Source organism: Notamacropus eugenii, chromosome 3 (assembly GCF_028372415.1).
Source record: "Notamacropus eugenii isolate mMacEug1 chromosome 3, mMacEug1.pri_v2, whole genome shotgun sequence".
Lineage (NCBI taxonomy): Eukaryota > Metazoa > Chordata > Mammalia > Diprotodontia > Macropodidae > Notamacropus > Notamacropus eugenii.
In genome coordinates this window covers 47,588,290-47,610,196 of record NC_092874.1, presented here as the reverse complement: position 1 = coordinate 47,610,196, position 21,907 = coordinate 47,588,290, and the positions used below count along the sequence as shown (strand labels likewise).

The following is a 21,907-nucleotide window of genomic DNA, read 5'->3' as shown; positions in this document are numbered from 1 at the left end:
ATGCAACTGAACAACACAAGAACATCCTTAGGAAAACACTAGGGATGGGCTTTTGTGGCCATGACCTGTCTGAAATCTCTGTGACTTGGGTGAGGTCATTTAAGCTCTCTAGGCCTCAGTGATCTTATTGGTAAAATGAAGGAACTGGACAAGATAAATTCCCTTTCAGTTCTATACACAGTCCCCAAAGGCAGGCCAGTATATGCAAGTCATCTTCAATGTATGGTAGAACCTTTCAGGGAGTCTACAAGATCAAAACTATTTTCATAATGAAATGTGGATGGTTTAATTTCTAATATGGTAAATATCACTATATACAAACCATATAAACAAAAGTTTTTTGGGGTAGGGTAGGTCCTCCATAATTTTTTAAAGTATAAAATGGTGTTTCTGCTGGTATAACGGATAGAGACACAAACTATGTGGCCCTAGCAAATCATTTAATGTAAGCCTTAGTTATTTTTTTCAGCTATAAAATGGGGATAGTAATAGTAGCTAAAAATGCAGGCTATTATCATATATTGCAAAGAATGTTGGCCATCATTGGTCAAAAGAATTTCTTCAGCCAGAAGTTCCACATAACGGTGAAGTCGCAGGTCCAATTCCCACCTTATGTTTCACAGTTCAGATGATAATGAATGCAGAAGACAGGGTCCTACAAAGTTCTATGAGAGATGTAAAGGGACGGGGATCACTTCCAGGAAGATGGGTCCGGGTCTGAGAGGAAGGAAGGAAGGAAGGAAGGAAGGCAGGCAGGCAGGCAACAGTTTTCTATAGCTTTAGGTTGTATTTTCCCAGGTCATCAATATGTGCTGTTCTAATACGCAACAATTATTTTTGGTAAACTTCTGAAATCTGAGGCATCAGAATTAGTGTCCAGCTTGATCAATTACCCTTTTAAGTTCAAAATTCTGTGAAACAGGCTTAATTAAACTGAAAAAGTGGTCCTACATTTAAAAAAAGTAATATTCACAGCTAATCAGTTAGCACTGTTATTATGAGTAGTTTAAGAAAGCACGTTTTAAACAGAGAAGGATTCTATGTCATAAACTTTGTGTATGACCAAAGTGACTTTCTGCTCATGATCTAAGATGGATGAGCCATGAAGCACCAACACTCATAAGTGATCTAATTCTTGATTTAATTTCTTACAGGTGGTCCCTTTGTCAGAGTTTACTTAAAATTAATTTTAGAAACAGGAATAATGGATAAGAAGGAAAACAAAGTAAGAAACAACCAATAAAAGACATGAGGAAGGTGTGGCTACTGAACAATGAAGAAGGAAAAGGTGAGAGCTCAATGAATCAGCAAAGTACTGGAAGCTTTTAAAAAGGCTAATGCAATTTTAGTCTCTGGTGAGTGGCACAGAGTCTAGGATGAGGAGGGTGATGGACAGTCAGTTAATGAATGTTTTTTGTAAGTGTTGCTCTGTGCTAGATATTGTGCTAAGCACTGGGGACAGAAAGGCAAAAGATAGTCCCTGACTGTCAAAGAGCTTACAACGTAATGAGGAAGACAACCCACAAGCAACTCCATACAAACAAGACATATGTAGGATAAACAGGAGATAATTACTAGAGGGAAGACCCGAGAATTAACGGTCAAGAAAGGCTTCCTGCCGAAGGTGGGATTTTAGCCGGGATGAGGGTGGAGAACATTCCAGGCATGGGGGACAATCAATGAAAATGAGATAGAGGGTCTTGTCTGAAGAATAACCAAGAGGCTGCCAAGTACAAGAGAAGGAGGAGTATAAGGTCTAAGAAGACTGGAAAGATTGGAGATTACAAAGGGAAGACCTACTGCATTCTTTCTTGGAATAATGTTAGTTCTGGCTTTTTTTTTTTTTTTTTAGGAAGAACAGACAATTCTAGAGTATATTAGAAAATGGATGAACAAGATAGTGAAGGCACTTGAAACCATGTGATGCAGTAAACTGGGACTGTCTCAACTGGAGAAGATTTGGGGGACATGGAGCAATCTTCAGATACCTGAAGAGCTATTGTGTGAAAAGGGGATTAGATTTATTTATTTTTTTTGACTTCAGAGGGCATAAATAGAAACTGAGTGATGAAAAGTATGATGACTGATCTAGGATCAATATAAGAAAATGTTTCCTAAGCATAAGAGCCACCCAAAATCAGAATGGGCTCCCTCACTACGATTTGAGTGACTAGTGATGGCCGCAGACTTTGTGGGAATGCTGTCTATGTTGTTCTGGTTTGGGAAGAGCCAGATGATGTCTGAGGTCTCTCTCCCACTCCTTGGGGTTCTGTAATTTTGTGTGAAAGCTCTGGGCAATCTAAGCCTCCATCTCAATTCTAGGCTCTATTCGCTGTCCACATGCAGTAAACAGTGGCATCCAGCTATGTGTCATGGTCTGGCAAGAAGCGTTTTTAATCCCCTTTGTCTGGCGCTCAATCACATAGCTAGTAAGTGTCTAAGGGAGGAGTCTTGGTAATTCCAAGTTTGACACTCTATCATCCCTTAGAAAAGATGGAAGAAATGATGCTCAAAAGAAGCCAGTAAGAGAAAGACTTTAAGCTGGCAGAGGGAAATCAAAACTACAGTTATCCCTTCCACATCATGGGGGTTAGGGGTGTGGCACCCCCACAATCTGGAAAATCCATGTAAAATTTTTTGGCCCTCTCTTTGTACCAGGGAAGGAGTCTGAATCTTTTTACTTTTTATTTAATAGAGTATTTACAGTGCCTTACTGTAAAATTTGGGTTAAGTATTTGGTCATAGGCAATATTATACAATACTATACATACATGTTGTACATTTCTGAGTTTCTAAATATTTTTTTTCTGTGCCATCTTCTGGCCTTTGCATGTCTTCTGCATCTTTTGCAAAACTCACCCAAAATTCCCATTTAATTTCTTATGCTTACCTGTGATATACTAAAACTGTGAAGGGGAAAGCCACAACGTGGCAGGGATACCCATCAATTGATGAGGGTCACAAAGGCTGTTGTTCAGTCATGTCTGATTCTTGGTGACTCCATGAACCACACTGTCCATGGGATTTTCTTGGCAAAGATACTGGAGTGATTTGCCATTTCCTTCTCCAGTGGGTTAAGGCAAACAGGGTCAAGTAACATGCTCAGTCATGAAGCTAGTAAGCATCTGAGCTCGAATTTGAATTCAGGTCTTTCTCAATCCATGCTTAGTGCTCTAGTTCCAGAATCACAGAAGAGAAAGGTAAAAAGAAGAAACCCCTGGACCAGGTGATCTAATGGGAGAACCTCCTCATAGATGATGAATCTAGAACTTAGTAGGGCAGACTTAGAACTGGGTGGTATAGTGGATAAACCTTACTGGACTTGGCCCTGGGAAGGCCTAAATGTGAATCTTGCCTCCAACACTTAGTGGATGAGTGACCCTTGACAAGTCACTTACCCGTTCTCTGATAAAACCAAGAGGCAGAAATTAAGAGGATGAAGTTAATATGAAGAACTGCCCTGAGGTTTTGGTTAAACATTTTAAAAAGAAATTTTATTGATACCTTTTCTTTTTACATCTTTGTCATTTGGGGATGAATCTCCTGGCCCCACTCTGGAACTGAACCCTTCTTTGTAACAAAGAAATAAAAGTTACACAGAAAGGTTGATATAGGGTATTCCCCTGTAGCAGCTACATTTCTCAGCAGGGAGGAGAGAGGTTGGTTCATTATCTATTTTCTGTGACCATGACTGCTTTTTCAGTCACTCCTTCCTCTTTCTTCATCAACACCGGGATGAGCTTTTCATTTACTCAGCTGTAATCAATGTGTACACTGTGTTTTATTATGTTTTTTACTGGTGCTTATTTTATTTTGTTGTTTCAGACACATTTTCCCATGACTCTCTGAATTTCCCATTTTTTAATATTTACCACACAATAATATTTCATCAAGTCAAGAAGTTTTTATTACTAAGTACCTACTATGCATCCAGGTGCTGTGCTAAGTAAGTGTTGGAGATACCAAGGCAGAAGAAAATCAGTCCCTACCCTCAGAGCTCACAGTGTAACAGGGAGACAACATGGAAACCACTATGCACAGCTGAGCAGGATAAATTAAGAGAGAATCTCTGAGGGAAAGCATGAGCATTGAGAGACTGGGAGAGATAGGTGTCTTGTAGAAGGGAGGATTTTAGTTGGGACATAAAGGAAGCCAGGAGACCAAGACAAACAGAGAGAGAAACCAGGCATGGCGGGCAACGTAGGATGCTGGGAGATGGAAGTGTGTGTGTGTGTGTGTGTGTGTGTGTGTGTGTGCGCGTGTGCGTGTGCGTGTGCGTGTAAAAGCAAGGGGTTCAGTGTCACTGGATTGCAAAGCACATGGAAGGAGAACCATTTCCCAATAGATGGACACCACCTGTTTCTAGTTCTTTGCAAAACAGGAAAAAAAAGCACTGCTACGAATATGTTGGTGAATGTCAGAGCTTTGTTTCTGCTTTTATGTTTAATTTTAAAAATCAACTTCACAGTACAGCCTAGGGAAAATTTCAAAACTTGCTTAAACAGAAGTTCATTGTAAACAGATACATACAGATACACACACATACACATATATGTATGTATGTATAAGATTTTTTTTGATTGAACACAACCCCAATATGAGCCATCAGTGTGAAGTGGATTGCCAAAAAAGTTAATGCGATCTTAGGCAACATAAATAGAAAGTGCATGGTCCAGGACAAAGGAGTATATAGTCCTGCTGTATCCTGTGCTGATCAAACCACATGTGGAATATGTGATCCTCACACTTCCTGGCAAACAGGAGGTGCCTAACGAATGCTTACTGCCTGACTAAAAATGCTATGTTTGGGAGCCAGGTGATGTAGTAGATAGAACATAGGGCCTGGAGTCAGGAAGATGTATTCAGGCAGCAATTGTGTGACCCTGTGTAAGTCACTTAATCCTGTCTGCCTCCATTTCTTTATCTGTAAATAGCTGAAGGAAATGGAAAACCACTCTGACCACTTTGCCAAGAAAATCCCAAATGGGGTCACAAAGGGTCAGACATGATCGAAAACAAATAAATTTTGTGGAAAGATGCTAGCAAATTCTAGTGAAATCAGTGGAAAGTGAACAGAATACTGAAAGACTTCCAAATCCAAACTTGGATCCATTGGGTTTTAAAGCTGGAAGTGACTTTAAAGATCATCTTGCCCATCTCTTTCATATTACAGATGGGGAAACTGAGGACTAGAGAGATTGTGGCTACTCTAGTGCATGGAAGAACTAAGATCTGAACTCAGACCCTTAAGCTCCATGAGGGCAGGCAGGATCTTTCTTTTTTCTTTTATCTGTATTCCCAATGTTTATTTACCACAGTGCCCAGTATACAGCATGAATTTAATAAATGCTTGTCAACTTGACCTTTGGTTTCTCACTCCACTGCTCTCTATGTTCTCTCAAATACAAAGTATTTTCACTATAAATCAGTGGGATGTTAAGTGTGAAATGCTTTGTAAATTGTAAATGTGAGCTCTCGATGAAGGAGGATCAATCCTAGTAAACTCCCATATGAGGGAATTCCCTCTACTGATGCAGGTCAATATTTTCTCTGAAACTTACAGCAGAAAAGAGATAACGAGGGTAGGCCCTGAAGTTGACTGTGAGGCCAGTGATGTATCAACCACTCCTTGATTTCTTCCAAATCGCATAATTATAAATATTATTGCCTTGAGATTACATAACTCAATTAAGTGGGGGTGATAAAACCATCCATCACAACAAATTTTGTTTATTTAAGGAATTGCCAGGAAAGGGAGCTCAAGAGCAGAGGGACAGACTTGTGAGATCTAAAAAAAAAAAAAATAATAAAACAACAGAAAAAGTGGTAGCATTCTGAATTAGTCTGTTTCTAAGAAACTGGAGAGAACTCTGGATGAGCAGCTGGTGAGCAGTGTCTAGGGCCTGAAACTGGACTCTCTCCTACAGAGGCTCTGGGCAGGGCAGGGTTAGCTGGGAAATGGGATTGAAAAAGCAGATGAAACATGGAGTTCACTGGGCAGCTCAGGTCATACACTATTAAGAAAGCAAGAAAGCATTTTATTAAAGGGTCTACTATGGGTTGGGGACTGGACCGTCAGGGATTCAAATACAACACAGAGATCATCTCTGCTCTCATTCTTTTGGGGGAGACTGCATATACATATGTAGACTATGGAAAATAAATACATCAAGTTAATGAGCATTCCTGTGTGCCAGGGCAAAAAAATATTAAGCACCTACTATGCATCTACCCTCAACGAGCTCTCTGTCTAATCAGGGAGGACAACATGTAAACTACTGTGTATAAAGAATAAATTGGAGATAATCTCTAAAGATCCATTCAGGTGACTTTGTGCGGACACACTAGCTGCTGAGAATCTGTCACTTGAACTGTGTCTTAAAAGAAACCAGAGATTCTAAGTGAAGGTGAGGAAAGAATATATTCAAGGTGTCCAAGGTGGCTCGAGCAAAGGCAGAGAGATGGGAAACAGGAGTATTGTGTATGAGCTAAAGGAAAATGAAGCCATTTTGATTGGACCAAAGTCCACTCTCTGCTGTAAGTGCTGTAAGTAATGAAGGTAGACTGCCGTTAGTAATAATTGCTTTAATTTGAAACACTTTAAGTAGGTCCTACCCCATAGTAAAAGTTCACTCTAGCATGACTGGTCAATGAGATGGAAGTTAAGAGGAGTCTGTTTCTCCACACCAGTGTTTATTCCTGGCCACCCCATGGTACTAATTAAAATGATACATCTCATTAAGCCATCTTTATATTATATCTTTCAGTCATTCCCATTTAAATGATGGGCATTTCTTCTTTTAAAGAAGGGTTCCAGTAGTATGAAATACAAATTTTTATATCAAAGTTAATACCAAATACTATATGAGACTTTCTTTTAGATGTTAAGTTGCCTCAAGCAGACAGATCAGGAAGATTTTAGATTTTCCCCAATTTCCTCCCGGAATGACATCATTTATCATGGTGTGTTTGTTCCCTGAATTTCTTGCCTTGTTTTTGGAGTCACCTTATTATGCAACATCTGCTCCGAATTTCTAATGTGATAAACAGTAAGTGTGCTGGTGGCAGATGGCTAATGACCAGGAGCAGCGACCCAGCATTAGAGGCTGCCTTGTATTCTGAGAAGCGATATTTTCATGTTAATTTACTCTGTGTTCGCAAAGATGGAACAAATCACCTGCTAGTGATTCACGCAAGTGAAAAACCACCAGGTGCCGAGAGAGTGAGAGTGAGAGTGAGACAGAGACAGAGACAGAGACAGAGAGACAGACAGACAGAGAGAGAGAGAGAGAGAGAGAGAGAGAGAGAGAGAGAGAGAGAGAGAGAGAGAGAGAGAGAGAAGGGGGGAAGGGGAGAGAGAGAGGGAGATAGGAGAGGGGGATGAGAGAGAGACATAGAGAAAGAGAGGAGGATGAAGGGGGGAGGGAAGAAAGAGAGAGGGAGATAGAAGAGGGAGGAAGGAAGGAGGGAGGGAGGGAGAGAGGGAGAGAGAGAGAGAGAGAGAGAGGGAGAGAGAGAGAGAGAGAGAGAGAGAGAGAGAGAGAGAGAGAGAGAGAGAGAGAGAGAAAGAGAAGGGGGGAAGGGGAGAGAGAGAGGGAGATAGGAGAGGGGGATGAGAGAGAGACATAGAGAAAGAGAGGAGGATGAAGGGGGGAGGGAAGAAAGAGAGAGGGAGATAGAAGAGGGAGGAAGGAAGGAGGGAAGGAGGGAGGGAGGGAGAGAGGGAGAGAGAGAGAGAGAGAGAGAGAGAGAGAGGGAGAGAGAGAGAGAGGGAAGAGAGAGAGAGAGAGAGAGAGAGAGAGAGAGAGAGAGAGAGAGAGAGAGAGAGAGAGAGAGAGAGAGAAGGAAGGTCCCATTAGGGCTTTATTTCTTCTTTCCCCATTTCAGGGGTGGGAAGACAGGGGGGAAAAGGGCCATTTTCCTCATCTGAAGCCCAGTGAACTAGTCACTTTCCATTATGTCAGACAGGGAAAGATGATTCAGTTCTAAGCATCCCACACCAACATAAAAGCCACTGTTTACAGCAAGCAGATATTATTCATGAAAGCAGATATTTCCTGGAGGCAGAAAACAGGTGCTGTCAGAGCATCTGTCAGAAGCCTCTGCAGTCTGGATTTTGTACAGTAAACCTAATAACATGTTTTATTTCTTTTGCTGAAAGCACTATAAACAACAGGTATCTAAAAAAAAAATCCACTCTAAGAGAAAATCAGATTTAATTCACAAATAAGTACCATAGATTGAATTCTGCTGGGTTTTTTTGAGCTCCATACAGCTTTATTTATTTAGAGTCACATAGAGGCATATGGAAAATAATTTTTGTTCTGAGGTGGATCCTATCAGGAGGCCAGATGGTATGGAGAGGAGACAGGGCTGGACTCAAAGTGTCCTGCGTGCACGCGTGCTCTCTCTTTCTCTCTCCAGTGACGCCATCTCTGCTTCAAATTGCTATCTGCAAACGGCACTGTGAACCAGCCAACATTTACAGAATACCCAATATATGCAAAGCACTGTGCCAAGGAAAAGAAAGGCTAGTTGCCTTTAAAGAGCTTAGATTAGTGATAGTAACAAGAACTTTAATAACATGTATATTACGCCTTAAGGTTTGCAAAGTGTCTGAAAGAGGTCCAACTGCTTCCACTTTACAGGTGAGGAAACAGGGTTCAGGTTAAACCTGGTTAACTGATTTAGGGAGATAACTAGAGAGATGAGATAGGGAGCAAGATATGACATTTATCAAGCACAGGCCACTTGCTAAGCTCTGAGGATAGAAATACAAGCCCAAAAGGCAGTCTTGGGTTTCAAAGAACTTACATTTTAATTGTCCCCCCAGCCCAACAAGTGTGGGATGGGGCAGGGTGGTGAGGAAACTGTGGGCAGTAGCTAGGCAAGATGGAGTACCAGGTTCTTTTATCAGAGTATGGGGGAGTCCAGATTTACAGTTTATATAGAGATGGCTGGAGACTAGGGACATAGTTAGAGAGCTGGACAGTATCTTTCAAGAAATCATCAAGGAAAACTGCCCCAAGGTCCTAGAACCAGTGGGTAAAACAGTCATTGAAAGAATCCTCCAATCACCTCCTAAAAGAGATCCCCAACTGAAAACGCAAAGGAATATTATAACAAAATTCCAGAATTATCAGATCAGAGAGAAAATACTGCAAGCAGCCAGAAATAAACAATTCAAAATCATGGAACTACAGTCAGGATCACACAGGATGTTGCAGCTTCTACATTAAAAGATCAGAGGACTTGGAATATGATATTTCATAAGGCAAAGGAGCCTGGATTACAACCAAGCAATGCTTTTGAATTGTGTGACTGTGGCTCCCACGACACCCCTACAGTCCTACCTGACCAGAGAACTGCTACAGAGTAGCTAGGGAAACAAAGCATAAGGCAAAAAGGAATGGAATCCTATTGGATATCCTAAGTGGCTCAATGGACAGAGAGCCTCAGATGTTACGTGTATGACTATGAGCAAGTCACGTAATTCTTTGAGCATCAGTTTCTTCATCTGCAAAACGGGGGTAATAACAGTGTCCACCTTTCAGTGTCGTTGTGAGGATTAAATAAGATAAGTGCAAAACACTTTGTAAATTTTAAAGCACTCTATCAATGCTAGCTATTATTAATAAATATAAAATGAAGGGTACAATAAATGAGTTCTATAGGATTTTCCATACATGTACCAGACTACTTACACATTCTCTGGAGAAGTACATGGAGCTATACACACGATATTTGAAAAAGGTATAATGGATCTGGAGATGGGTTTTGATAGCATGCAGGGAGAAGACAATGGAGAAGACACTGAGTGTGGAAAGCTGCCATCAGTGGTGCTCACCATACCATAAAGATATGTCTGCCCAGAGGTCATGTGATGGGTATGGTGCTTTTTACCTGAGGCAGGTCCCTAGAACACTTAAGGAAGGTAAATTCTGAATGTTGCTGATGCATATTTTAAAGACAGATCATGACATCAATCTAAGGGCTGCAAAAAATGTGGGGCCATGAGGGTAGCCAGGTGACATTATAAGAATGGTTGGGTAGAGATGCCTATATGTGACATTTTACATTTGTCTTGGTTTTCCTCCCTTAGAAAGATTCACCAGAGGAAACATGGAGTTTTGTGTGACTACACACCTGAGCCTGAGGCATGACAGACAATAGAAAAACTCTCTAAAATGCTCCAAATTAAAATTAATTAAGGGAAAATGCACATTCAAGCTCTTGTCATACCTACAATATTATTAAAGATGTCAAAAAGAAAAAGAAAAGAAAATGACAAATGCCAGAGGGGCTTCAGAAAACAGACACTGATAAAGACATATGGTAGAGATGTGAACTGGTCTAGCTATTTTACAAAGCGATTTTTGAACCAAGATGCAACAGCCACTACACTATCTTTGACCCAGCAACATCACCACTAGGTCTATATTCTAAAGTGATCAAAGAGACAGGACATGGACCCATTTGTACAGAAGTCTCTACAGCATCCTTTGTCGTGGTGCAAGGAACTGGAGACTAAGCAGGTCCCCACCAACTGGAGGAAGGGCTGAACCAATTATGGTATATGAATGTGATAGAATACTGTTGTCCCCTAAGAAAAGATGAAAGGGAATGTTTTGGAGAAACCAGGAAAGACTTTGTATGAATAGAAGCAGTGAAGTGGGTAGAATCAGAACAAGTTATGTACTAACAACAACACTGGAAACAACTCTGAAAACCTTAACAACATTGATGGATGGGATGACCAACCCCAAGTCCACAGGATCGATAAACCAAGCTCCCTGACCCTAGACAGAGAGAAGTGTCAATCTCAGGGTGTAGAATGACACAGAAATTTTGGACTAATGCAGAAATTTGTTTTTCTTGATTTTATGCATTTGTTACAAAAATTTTTTCTTTTAAATCTGGGAAGATGAATAAGAGGGAGAGAAATTAAATACCTATTGGCTGAAAAAAGCAAAAAACAAAAACCTCTGACTCTCCTTTACTTTTGGGGTATGTTAGTGCTAGAGCATCTGGGGTTCTGGTCATGGGGGAATGGATGGGAGGGGGATTTAGGGAGAAGAAGAACTCAGGCACCCTTCCACAATGTGCCAGTGTTTATTAAGATCTCTCCAAGCCCATTCCTTGCACACAAATGCAGAATTCAAAAAAGACCGATTAAAATTTATTTTAAAATTTTTTTCTCTACTTCCTATATATGGATTTTAAATGAAAAGCATTAGAAATGTCCAATGAACTGTTATTCCCATAAATTCTGCACTGTTTGTTATTTATCCAGAATCAAGTCCCTTATCGTTTTCTTGATTAACCAATTTTCATGCCACTTAAAAAATTGCAAGCCTGACATTAGGCATAATGTGGTAAAGATTGGGTTTTCCAGACACACACTAGCCTATCCTGCATCCAGAAGGAATAAATCACCCTGGCTTTTGGGAAGTGTAAGTTTAAATGAAACCCACACATTTAAATGTGTAGGAAAAGACTGCTAAATGATCTATCCTGCTCGGACCCTTCTCTCTTCCTTAGGACTCATGTACATCAGAGTTTATCAAACCTCCTCACCTCTGACTCAGAATACTTAGTTTTATTTAATTTTTCACCCAGCTGTCACTGTGCAATCTTTCCTGAACCATATAATTTATTAATGAATAGCTTTCTCTCCCTTCTCAAGTTATTTTGGATTTATTCATCCGTGAACATATTCTATCCCGTAAGTAAGATATAAGGTCTCTGTGGATAGGGACTGTCCTTCACTTTGCCTTTGCATTATCAAAACTCTCTTCTGGCTAGTAAGAGGTCTTTTTAAGATTTACCAAATGCTTTATGGTTATTATCTCATGTGTTCTTCACAACAACCCTGGGAGGGGGGTGCTATAATGATCCCCATTTAATGAATGAGGAAACCAAAGTAGTCAGTTACCCAGGGACACAGCTACAAGTGTGTGAGGCTGAATTTGAACTTGGGTCTTCTTGACTCTAAATCCAGCGCTATGCTAACTAGCCACCTTTGGTTGTTGCTGACTTGTTTCAGTCATGTGCAACTTTCCATGATCCCCCCCGGGGTTTTCTTGGCAAGATACTGGAGTGGTTTGTCATTTCCTTCTCCAGCTCATTTTACAGATGAGGGAACTTAGGCGAACAGGTTAAGTGACTTGCCCAGGGTCACGTAACTAGTAAGTGTCTGAGGTTGGATTTGAACTTAGAAGGATGAGCTTCTCTGACTTTAGGACCTCCACTATGCCACTGACCTACCTAGAAGGGACTGGATTCATTATTTTATAGACATGAAAGTGAGTCCCAGAGAGGTGAAGGGATTTCTCTGCACACAGCATTATCAGATTTACAAAATACAAGAGATATCTCTAGAACAGTTTTGACTGTAGGAAAACCAGGCTAGAGAATGTCAAATTGTAGCCAGAAAAATGAGCCATTAAACAGCTAAATTCATCAGTAACAGGGAACACATTTCAGCTCCTACCAAAAAAGGCACTTCTTACACTGAGCAGAGAAAAACTACTTATAAGTAAAATGACGGAGCCCTCAAAAGATGCTCTAACTTACTGGCAAATTTTGAGCTGCAAAGCTCCGGATTTATTTAGAAGAAATTCCTTGTTTCTTATGAATCTTTTCAAATTACTCTACTACTTATGTGGTATGTTGGATTGAACTCATATGTCTAAAAATTGAGGGTCTTTTCACAATGACCTCGAATGAATATCTACAAATCTAACAGATCTAGACTGAAATTCACAATACCGTAAAATCTGTGGTAATCAAATACCAACTGGCTAGTACCCATGAACACAGAGAACTTTCCTGCAGAGCCAGTATGGCCAACTTGAGGCCAAAAAGCCTGGATTTGGGGATTGCCTCTGGGACATACAGTTTGTGTGACCCTGTGTAGGTCATTTACCCTCTTACTGCTCTGGAAATCTACAATTAATACTGAGATGGTGATATCCTACATCACAGAGAAAATGTTCCTCATCGAGGAGTTTCCTATACTAATGAAATCACAGGTTTGGTCTCCATATTTTGCACTAGACTTTGGGAAAGAAAGAGGCATTCACAAGAAGACAAGCATGCTAAAAAAGGTTACTTGTTAAGCTGTAAAATTCAACTATAAAAATACTGAGGAATCATAAAAGATACCCTAATGACAAACACTGAACTCTAATCATCATGCAAAATTAAATTCTATTGATTATCTGTGCTTACTAAGGCAAGAAGAACTTGAACTCAGGTTGTCTTTAACTCTGAGGTTAAATACTACCCAGAGGTGGAAAACCTGTGGGCTCAAGGTCACATGTGGCCTTCTAGATCCTCAAGTGTGGTCCAAAATCATAGAAGTTTGTATCCAGTGAAAGGGCTGCACTTGAGGACCTAGTGGACCGTACGTGGCCTTGAGGGCACAGGTTTCCCACCCCTGTTAACGATAGTGTATCGATGTGAAGAATTGTAGCAAAAATTAATTTTTAGTAAATAGAGGAATTAAGTCATCTAAAACAAGCAAATAACTGAATAATCCTTTTAAGTGAGAATGCAAACAAATGAATATGGCAAACGTGAGCTCTGGTTATTTTGGTACAGAAGTGGTACAGGTATAGATTTGTGATTGAGTGAAAAAGAATAGTTTCTTGGTACCTTGATCGTTTCCGTGGGTACTCCTGGGTCTGGAACTTTATCCAAATAGGTGGTCAAGTCTTGATCAACATGTTCAAACACTAGAGTGAGCTTGGTTTCTCGGTCTGTCCGTGAGACTGTGCACACATCAAACAACCTAAAAAGAGAGGAAAAGGGAAGATAAGTAGGTAGAAAGAGGCAAAGAAGCAACATGGACTTCTCATACATAGCCCTCAATTTTATTACATAAAAAAGGAAGAAAAAAAACTTTCTGGAAGTAGGTCCATCGTTTCTTGGAGCTGCTCTAAGGCAAACTGTGTTGAGTGTCATTTCAAGTGGACGTGTATTTTGTTAGCAGTTAAAGTAAGATGAAAAGCAATCCTATCCCCCAATTAAGAAATGACCAAAGGATATGAACAGGCAGTTTTCAGAGGAAGAAATCTAAGCTAGTCATATGCAAAAAAGTTTTAACTAATCATTAGAGAAATGCAAATCAGGAGGTTTTGCATCTCATCTATCAGGATGAACTGATCTAAAAAAAAAAAAAGCTGACAAAAAGTGGAAAATAACAAATGCTGGAGGGACTGTGGGAAAACAGACACATTGATGGTTTGGTAGAGCTGTGAAGTGGTCTTGCCATTTTGGCAAGGATTCTGAAGCTATGCCCATTGCTGGTCACAGGACACATACATTTTAGTAACTTTGGAGGCATAGTTTAGAATATATATGTGTATACACAAATGCACTCATGCATGTGTGCATGCATGCGCGCGCACGCACACACACACACACACACACACACACACACACACATACTCTATACTTTCCAGATCTATACTCGAAAAGTATCAAAGAAAAGCACAAAAAGACCCATATGTACAAAAATAGTTACTGCAGCTCTTTTTACAGTGACAAAGAATTGGAAACTGAGGGGGTGCCCATCACCTGGAGGATGGCTGAACAAGTTAATAGCATATGACTGTGATGAAATACTATAAGAAATGATGAGGGGGATGGTTTCAGAAACACCTGGGGAGACTTTGTAGGAACTGATCAAGACTGAAGTGAATAGGACCAGGAGAACAATTTATACAATAACAACAGAACTTTGAAAAACTTAGGAGCTCTAATCAATGCAATGACCAACCACAATTCCAAAGAGTTCATACTACCCACTCATGCTACAAACTGAGACATTTTGGGGACAATGGACAGGGCCAACACAGAAATTTTTGTTCCTTGATTATACATTTTTGTAACAGAGACATAGGAGATGAGGGTTTTGGTTTTTTTTGACTAGAGGAAAAAATAAAGACAAAAGTTTTAAAAAATATAAAAGCCTTGAGGGTAGGGAATGTCTCTCTTGGATTTATATCAATATATTAATTTTATTTATATATTTACAATTTATATATTAATAAATATTTTTCATTCAATCATTTAAAACAAGGATGAAAAACAATCTAAAAGCACAGAGGTTTCAGACTGGATGGCAAAATGAAGCAGCCCTTTAACGCATTTTGTAAACAGAGGTGGCATTAACACAAACATAATGGAAGCAACTGAAGTTAAAGACAGAATTCAGAGTGGTGGTCAGCAGTTTGTGTAGTATCAGCTCATAGAGACAGAATTTTAAGCCTAAAAAAGGGAACTAAATACTACAGAAAATGTGCGTGTCTTTAACTTTTGCATGGTTTTTTCTGACTCCCCTCAATTCTCCCCCAAGTATTTAGCTCCTTCGCCAATATTTGCATTTATTAACTGTAAACTTTTGCTACATTCACACCCACACACATACATCTTATTGCTCTTCCTATTAGAATGACAGCAAATATCAAGAAGGGGTTGTTTTATCCTTTTTATCTATTTCTACAGAGTTTAACATAGAGCTTGGAACATAGTTTTTGCTGCTTATTCATTTTCAGTTATAGTCAACTCTTCATTGACCCTATTTGGGGTCTTCTTGGAAGAAATACTGGAGTAGTCTGCCATTTCCCTCTCCAGCTCATTTTATAGATGAGGAAACTGAGGCAAATAATACTAGCAGACTTCACCCAGGGCCACACAGCTAGTAAGTATCTGAGGTCACATTTGAACTCAGGTCTTCCTGACTTCAGGCCAGGTGTTCTATCCACTGTGATGCCTTACTACCCTGGAACAGGATAGGAGCTTAATAAATACTTGTTGACAGACTGATCGAAATTTTCACTTTTAAGGGAAATAAAAAACTACATCGTTTTTCTCAAATTGTAGATGTAGAGGTGAAAGGGATATTGGAGGTCCCCTAGAGAACATCCCTCTCATTTTATAAAGAAGGAATCCAAGTCCCAGAAAAGGGAAGTAACTTGCCCAAAGGTCACTGAGCTAGTAATGAGCAGAGCTAGAACTCAAAGCCCATTTAGTAGTGGTTTTTACCTTCGAGAGCAGGCACACTATCTTTTTCCTTGTATTTGAATTCCCAGCAGCTGGCACAGTGAGTGACATGGAGGCATTTAATTTGATAACTGGGTCTCTGTTGGGTCCTTTGACTAACTGCAGTCTTCCTTCCGTTGTACCACCACCTGGCCTTGTCATTAGTCCTTCTCAAAGAGGATCATGACATCGAGAAGGTAATGCCATGGCTTGCAAGTGAATTAGATTTAAGTGAAGCAAAGTCATGGGCCTCACTTTCTCCTGTGGAGTCATCTGGGTCCCATGGCAGGAAATGGATCAGAACAACTGGAGACGCTCCCACCACCCTGCCTAACTAAACATGGAAGCGGTAACTCTTCCATGTTCAGGAAGCCTGTTCCTCCGTCCAGGTCACCACTGTTTTACAACATATTCTGCAATGAAAAGTTCAACAGCCATCTGGGGGATAAAATTCCTGTCCGTTGGTGGAAACAGAATGGTGTATTACAGACCATTTTCAGTATTGTACCATAGCTTTGCTAACTTGGCTGATAAAAAAAATAGTTCCCCACAATTTAAAATTCTTTCATCTAAATACTAATTGAAACAAAGCAAATCATAACCAATTTTAAGAAAAAAAATCATACTCAGAAAAAAGTAGCATACCCATCATTTCACTTACAAGATAAAAACAGTGGACTTCCAGGACAAGGCAGTGAGATACAAAAGAAAATTTGCCTGGATTTGGAATTGGGAGACCTGGATTTCAATTCCTAACCCTGACATTTTATCAGCAACGTAAACACAGATAAGACAGCTAAGTGCTCCAAAATTCAGTTTCCTCATTTAAAATTCAGGAAATAACAAGTATGAATTCTTCCTAACTCACAAGATTATTATAAGGAAATTTCTTTGTAAAATGTAAAGCCCTGAAGCAATGGTATTTATTATTACTATTATTGTTATTATTATATAAATAAGTGAGTTGAACCAAAAATTTCAATATGAATATTATATGTAGATTTCAATGTGCTAAAAAGAAAATTCTGAAATGACTTTTCTTCCAAAGTATAGTCTTTGGTCAGAAACAGCATATAAACAAAAGAAATTTAATTTTAGTTCTCTTATGTAGAAGAACAAATGTCGCATGATTAACAGTAAAAGCAATTTCAAAGGACAGATAAGAATATTCTTCCTCTCCAAGTTTTCTCTGGCATTAAAAGCTCCTTCATTATTATTGTGTTGTAAGAAACCATGGATCTGACGGACATAGACACCCATGGGAACACTGAAGATGAACTGAGACCAAAGGAAGCTGAACCAGTACGCATAACTATAACAATATAAATGGAGGGAATGAAAAAAAAAATGAAACTGATCACTGTGGACTTATGATGATCAAGCTTGGCCCCAAAGGACAGAGGATAAAAGTGGGCATCCCCCTCTCTTTTCTTTGCAGAGGTACTATCAGTAATTGTCAAGCATGACATGGTTGATGGGTGGCCAGTTTAGCCAAATATTTTTCTCTCTCTTTTTTATTCTTTGTTCCAAGGGAGGGCTCTAGGTCCAAGTAGGGGGATATCTGGAAACTGAGAGTATGTAAAAAAAAGAGAAGATAAATTTTTTTTAACCACACAGATCAGACAGCTCTTCATCTTTGTGGTACAAGCAGCAGATTTCAAATCCTTTCCCTGTGTCCTTCTGCCCCAACCACTACTAGAGCCGTCTAAAATGTGAGTTTTCTTTTGATATCAGCTTGTGCTTTTGGGAATGATCAATCGGTCAACCCACAAGTATTTGTTAATTACCTATTCTGTGTCTGGTACTGTGTGCTAATAAGGGGTGGGAATATACAAAGATAAAAATGAAACCCGTGAAACATTCCTGCCCAAAATTAATGGCGACACCAGTCTTAATGTGAAGGGAAAGCTATTTTGAATAAGTATTGGTAAAGTTAATCACAAGCTTATTAGCATATAATATTTGTGTTGCTTGGGGGGAGAGGAGAAGGGCTGTTACAATGTCAGCTTGTAACTTACCCCAGTCAAATAATGGTCTTGTAAGTAAGTAATGAACAGAAGGATGCTATGGTCTCATCAAAGGTACACCAGTGGCTTAAACCTAGAGAGTCTTGAAATGAACAATTTGCAATATATTTCTATGAATCAATGAGGAATATAGCCAGACTGCCTATAACTCCCATGCTTACAAATAGAAGGGAGCCAGACAGGTCTGAACATCTGAACATAAACACTGAAAACACTTTTCTAACTGTATGATTCCTTTGTGTTGACCCACATTTACTTTAAAAAACTTTCTAAAACATTTTTTTCTCCCTTGCCAGGTATTTAATATATTGGCAGAGAGGCCATTCCAGCCATTGCAAGGCAGTAATTCACTAAGAGAAAAGGAGATTGTCCTGGGTAGGACTGAGAAAAGCAGCAGTTTCAGTTATCTTTTAGAGGAAAGTAAATTAGCTATTTACTTATTTGAAAGTAAGATTTCTTTTAATTTTATATTATTGTCATTTCTGGATCTATCGCACTTTCAAAGAGCTATCCCTTCAGTCCAAGAAAAAGTTATACAAAACCAACTGAAATAGTGACTCTCTTAGACCGTATATGCAACATATCCTCTTGAGACAGCTCCCTCTTCTCTACCAGAAGGAGGTAGAGGAAAGAATTCATTCAGTGATTATTGATTATAATAAAACTTAAGTTGATGGGGGCTAGGATGGGATGGGCAGTTTGAGGGCAGTGGAAAAGTTGCTGAGGATTTAGAATGCAAAAGGGAATCAAGGATATGTTTTAATGAAAAAGATGGGAATAGTCAGTGCTGGAAGAGTGGTGATAAAATAAGTACATTAATGCATTGTTGTTGGAGCTGTCTATTAGTACAAGCATTCTGTAAAGTAATTTGGGATCATACAAATGAAGTGGCTATAAAGTCCATACAATTTGACCCAGAGACTCCACTGCCAGAAATATACTCCAAGGAGGGTGGTTAACAAAAAAGCTCCATGTGCATCAAAATATTTATAGCAGCGAATTTTTTTTTTTTTTGCCATAGGGTAGCAAAGGATTAGAAACATAGTAGATGTCCATTGACTAGGAAATAGTTAAATGACAATACATGAATGTTGCACAGTGGCTGGAGCACTGATTTTAGAATGAGGAAGGCTCATTTTCCCAAGTTCAAATCTGGCCTCAGACACTTACTATCTTTGTGACCTTGGTCAAGTCACTTAACCTTGTTTGCCTTAGTTTCCTCATCTGTAAAATGAGATGGAGAAAAATATGGCAAACCATTCCAGTATCTTTGCCAAGAAAACCCCAAATGAGATCATGAAGAGTTCAGAACAACTGAAATGACTCAACAAATGTCATTTGTTATTACTGTATCATTTGATACAGTATCAAATATCATTTGATATTACTGTACTGTAAGAAATTATAATTACAAAAAGGGGGAGAAAGACATACATGAACTGATGCAAAATGAAGTAAGCAGAACCAAGGAGGGAAAAAAAACCCACAATGCCCATAGTAAAGTAAATGGAAAGAACGACTATCATAAAGCAATCAATGTTTGTAATTTGAATTCATGTAATGTTTTAAGCTTGCAAAAGCACTTTACAAATATTGTCTCCTTTGATTTTCACAACAATCCTGGGACACAGGGGCCATTCATATCCCCATTTTACAGATGAGAAAACTGAAGTAAACAGAAATTCAGTGACTGCTACTTAGTGTCAGAGGCTGGATGTGATTCAAAGTCTGAAGTGCTTTCCACTGTGCTACTTATCAGACTTTTCAATGTCTTGATCAGTTTTGCTGAATTTTCTTTCCTTAAAAATTTATTTGCTCTAAGAGATGGCTCTCTGAGAAGGCAGAAGGGAGAGGGAATACGGGTGACATAAAATCAAAAGATATTAAAAGAAAATGATTCTAAGTAAAACAACTTTCTAAATAACCACTCAATAGAATTAGACACAAAGGTCAGCTCTAGCTACTTATTAATAAACAATATGGAGCCAGACTATATGCCTGAAATACAAATCTAAACAAGTCATGTTCTCATTTTACAAATATGTGCATCCAATTTAATTCAACTAACTTGTTTTGAACTATGTGCAAAGCATCATCCTTGAAGGATACAAAGATGAGATGAGGACCCTGTCTTCACAGCATATAAATACTCAAAATACTTGACAGAATACTGTATTAGTGCTCCGGTGCCTTGGGAGCAGGGAGGAGGGAGAGAAAGACCTGAGAGCATTATATTTCTTTTCATGAAGTCTATGATCCCAACAGTCTCTTTGGCCACCACATCACGTTGCTGATTCATTATGAACAGAACCCATTAAAACCTCATTTTGCTCTTGAGGAAACTGAGGCTCATGGAGGTTGGGTGAATTTCTCAAACCTCAGTTTCCTTATCTATAAAATGAGGGAGTTGAAATGGATTAGCAGTTCTTAGTCTTAGGGATCCTTTGATAGATTTCAGGGGATCATGAATTGGGGAAAATAATCTTTATTTTCACTAATTGCTAACTGAAATTTAGCATTTCCTTCAAGTAATAATTTAAAACAACCATAAAAAAGGGTATCATAGGAACACCTTAAGACTGTTGTAAAGCTCAAATGAGGTAGTACCTGTACAAAGCTTAGCACAATGCCTGGCACATAGTAAGCATTTAATAAATACTTATTCCTTCTTCCTTTCTCAAAATGTTCCCCTCGATCAGGGGTTTTTAACCTTTTTTTATGTCATAGAACCCCTTTGGCAAGAGGGAAGCATATAGATCTTTTCTCAGAATGATGCTTTTCCATAACTGAAGGAAATGCAAAATTTCAATTTTTAAATTTCAGTTAGAGGGTACTGAAAATAGAAATGGAATCTCCTCCTTTCCCCCTTCCCCCCCACCCCCGAGTCATGGACCACATGACCCTATGGATTAAGAACCCTTCCTGTTCATGAGGTCTCTAGTTGCTATTTATAGCTATCTAGAATTGCTACTGGTCTAGTTTCCCCTTCTACGTTGTGCCTTCTTGTTGCCATGTGAGCAGCTGTTGCTGCTACACTCAACACAGCTATAGAAGTGTTTGTCAAAGTCAATGGGAATCCCCCAAACAAAATTGAGGTGAGAGCCTGGAACACATCCAAGAAATGAGACCAGCCCACCTGAACTACAGAAAGCCAGCCAACTTGAGTATACAAACAAATGCCCCTAACAACTGAGCCAACATGGAAGCTGATCTACAACTGGCCATGCCCATTTTAGGGGAAGTCCTCCATTCACAAAGTTTAGATCATTCCAGAAATGGGCAACTAAGGCTAGTTAGATCAGGACATCTGGGTGACACAATGGACAGAGTGTTAGACCTACAGACAGGAAGACTGGCATTCAAATCTGGCCTCACATACTTACTAGCAATGTGACCCTGGGGCAAATCACTTAATATCTGCTACCTCAGTTTTTTCATGTTAACTGGGGATAATAATAGCATCCCCTTTCACAGGATTATTTTGAGGACAGAATGAGGTATCTCTAAAGCTCCTGGTGAACTTTAATAAGCTATGTACATGTTGGCCATTGTTATCACCAAGTGATACAATCTGAATTTCCCCCATGTGGGAAGAAGATACTCTCTTGCATAGTCAAATAAGCATGATCTTTCCAAATACTTTATTTTGTTGCTTATAAGGAAGTCATAGGAAAGAATGAAGCAGTTCAGAATAAGGAAGAGGTAGGATTATCTTTAAAAAACAACAGAAAAACCTGTTATTTATCCTGACCACAGAAATCATTTACCAATTCCTCTATTTTACAGATGAAGAAACTAAGGCTAAGGGATTTGACCCAGATCCCTTGTAG

General features: G+C 39.3%; 1 protein-coding gene across 2 annotated transcripts in view; it reads right to left on the bottom strand.

Moving 5' to 3' along the window:
• Positions 1-21,907, bottom strand: part of CDK6 (cyclin dependent kinase 6) — a 274,513-nt gene that overhangs the window by 198,100 nt on the left and 54,506 nt on the right. For both annotated transcript variants that reach the window (XM_072651508.1, XM_072651509.1), the window contains exon 2: positions 13,660-13,795. In XM_072651508.1, coding sequence (XP_072507609.1) covers positions 13,660-13,795 — 136 coding nt within the window. The remainder of the gene's footprint in view (positions 1-13,659; positions 13,796-21,907) is intronic.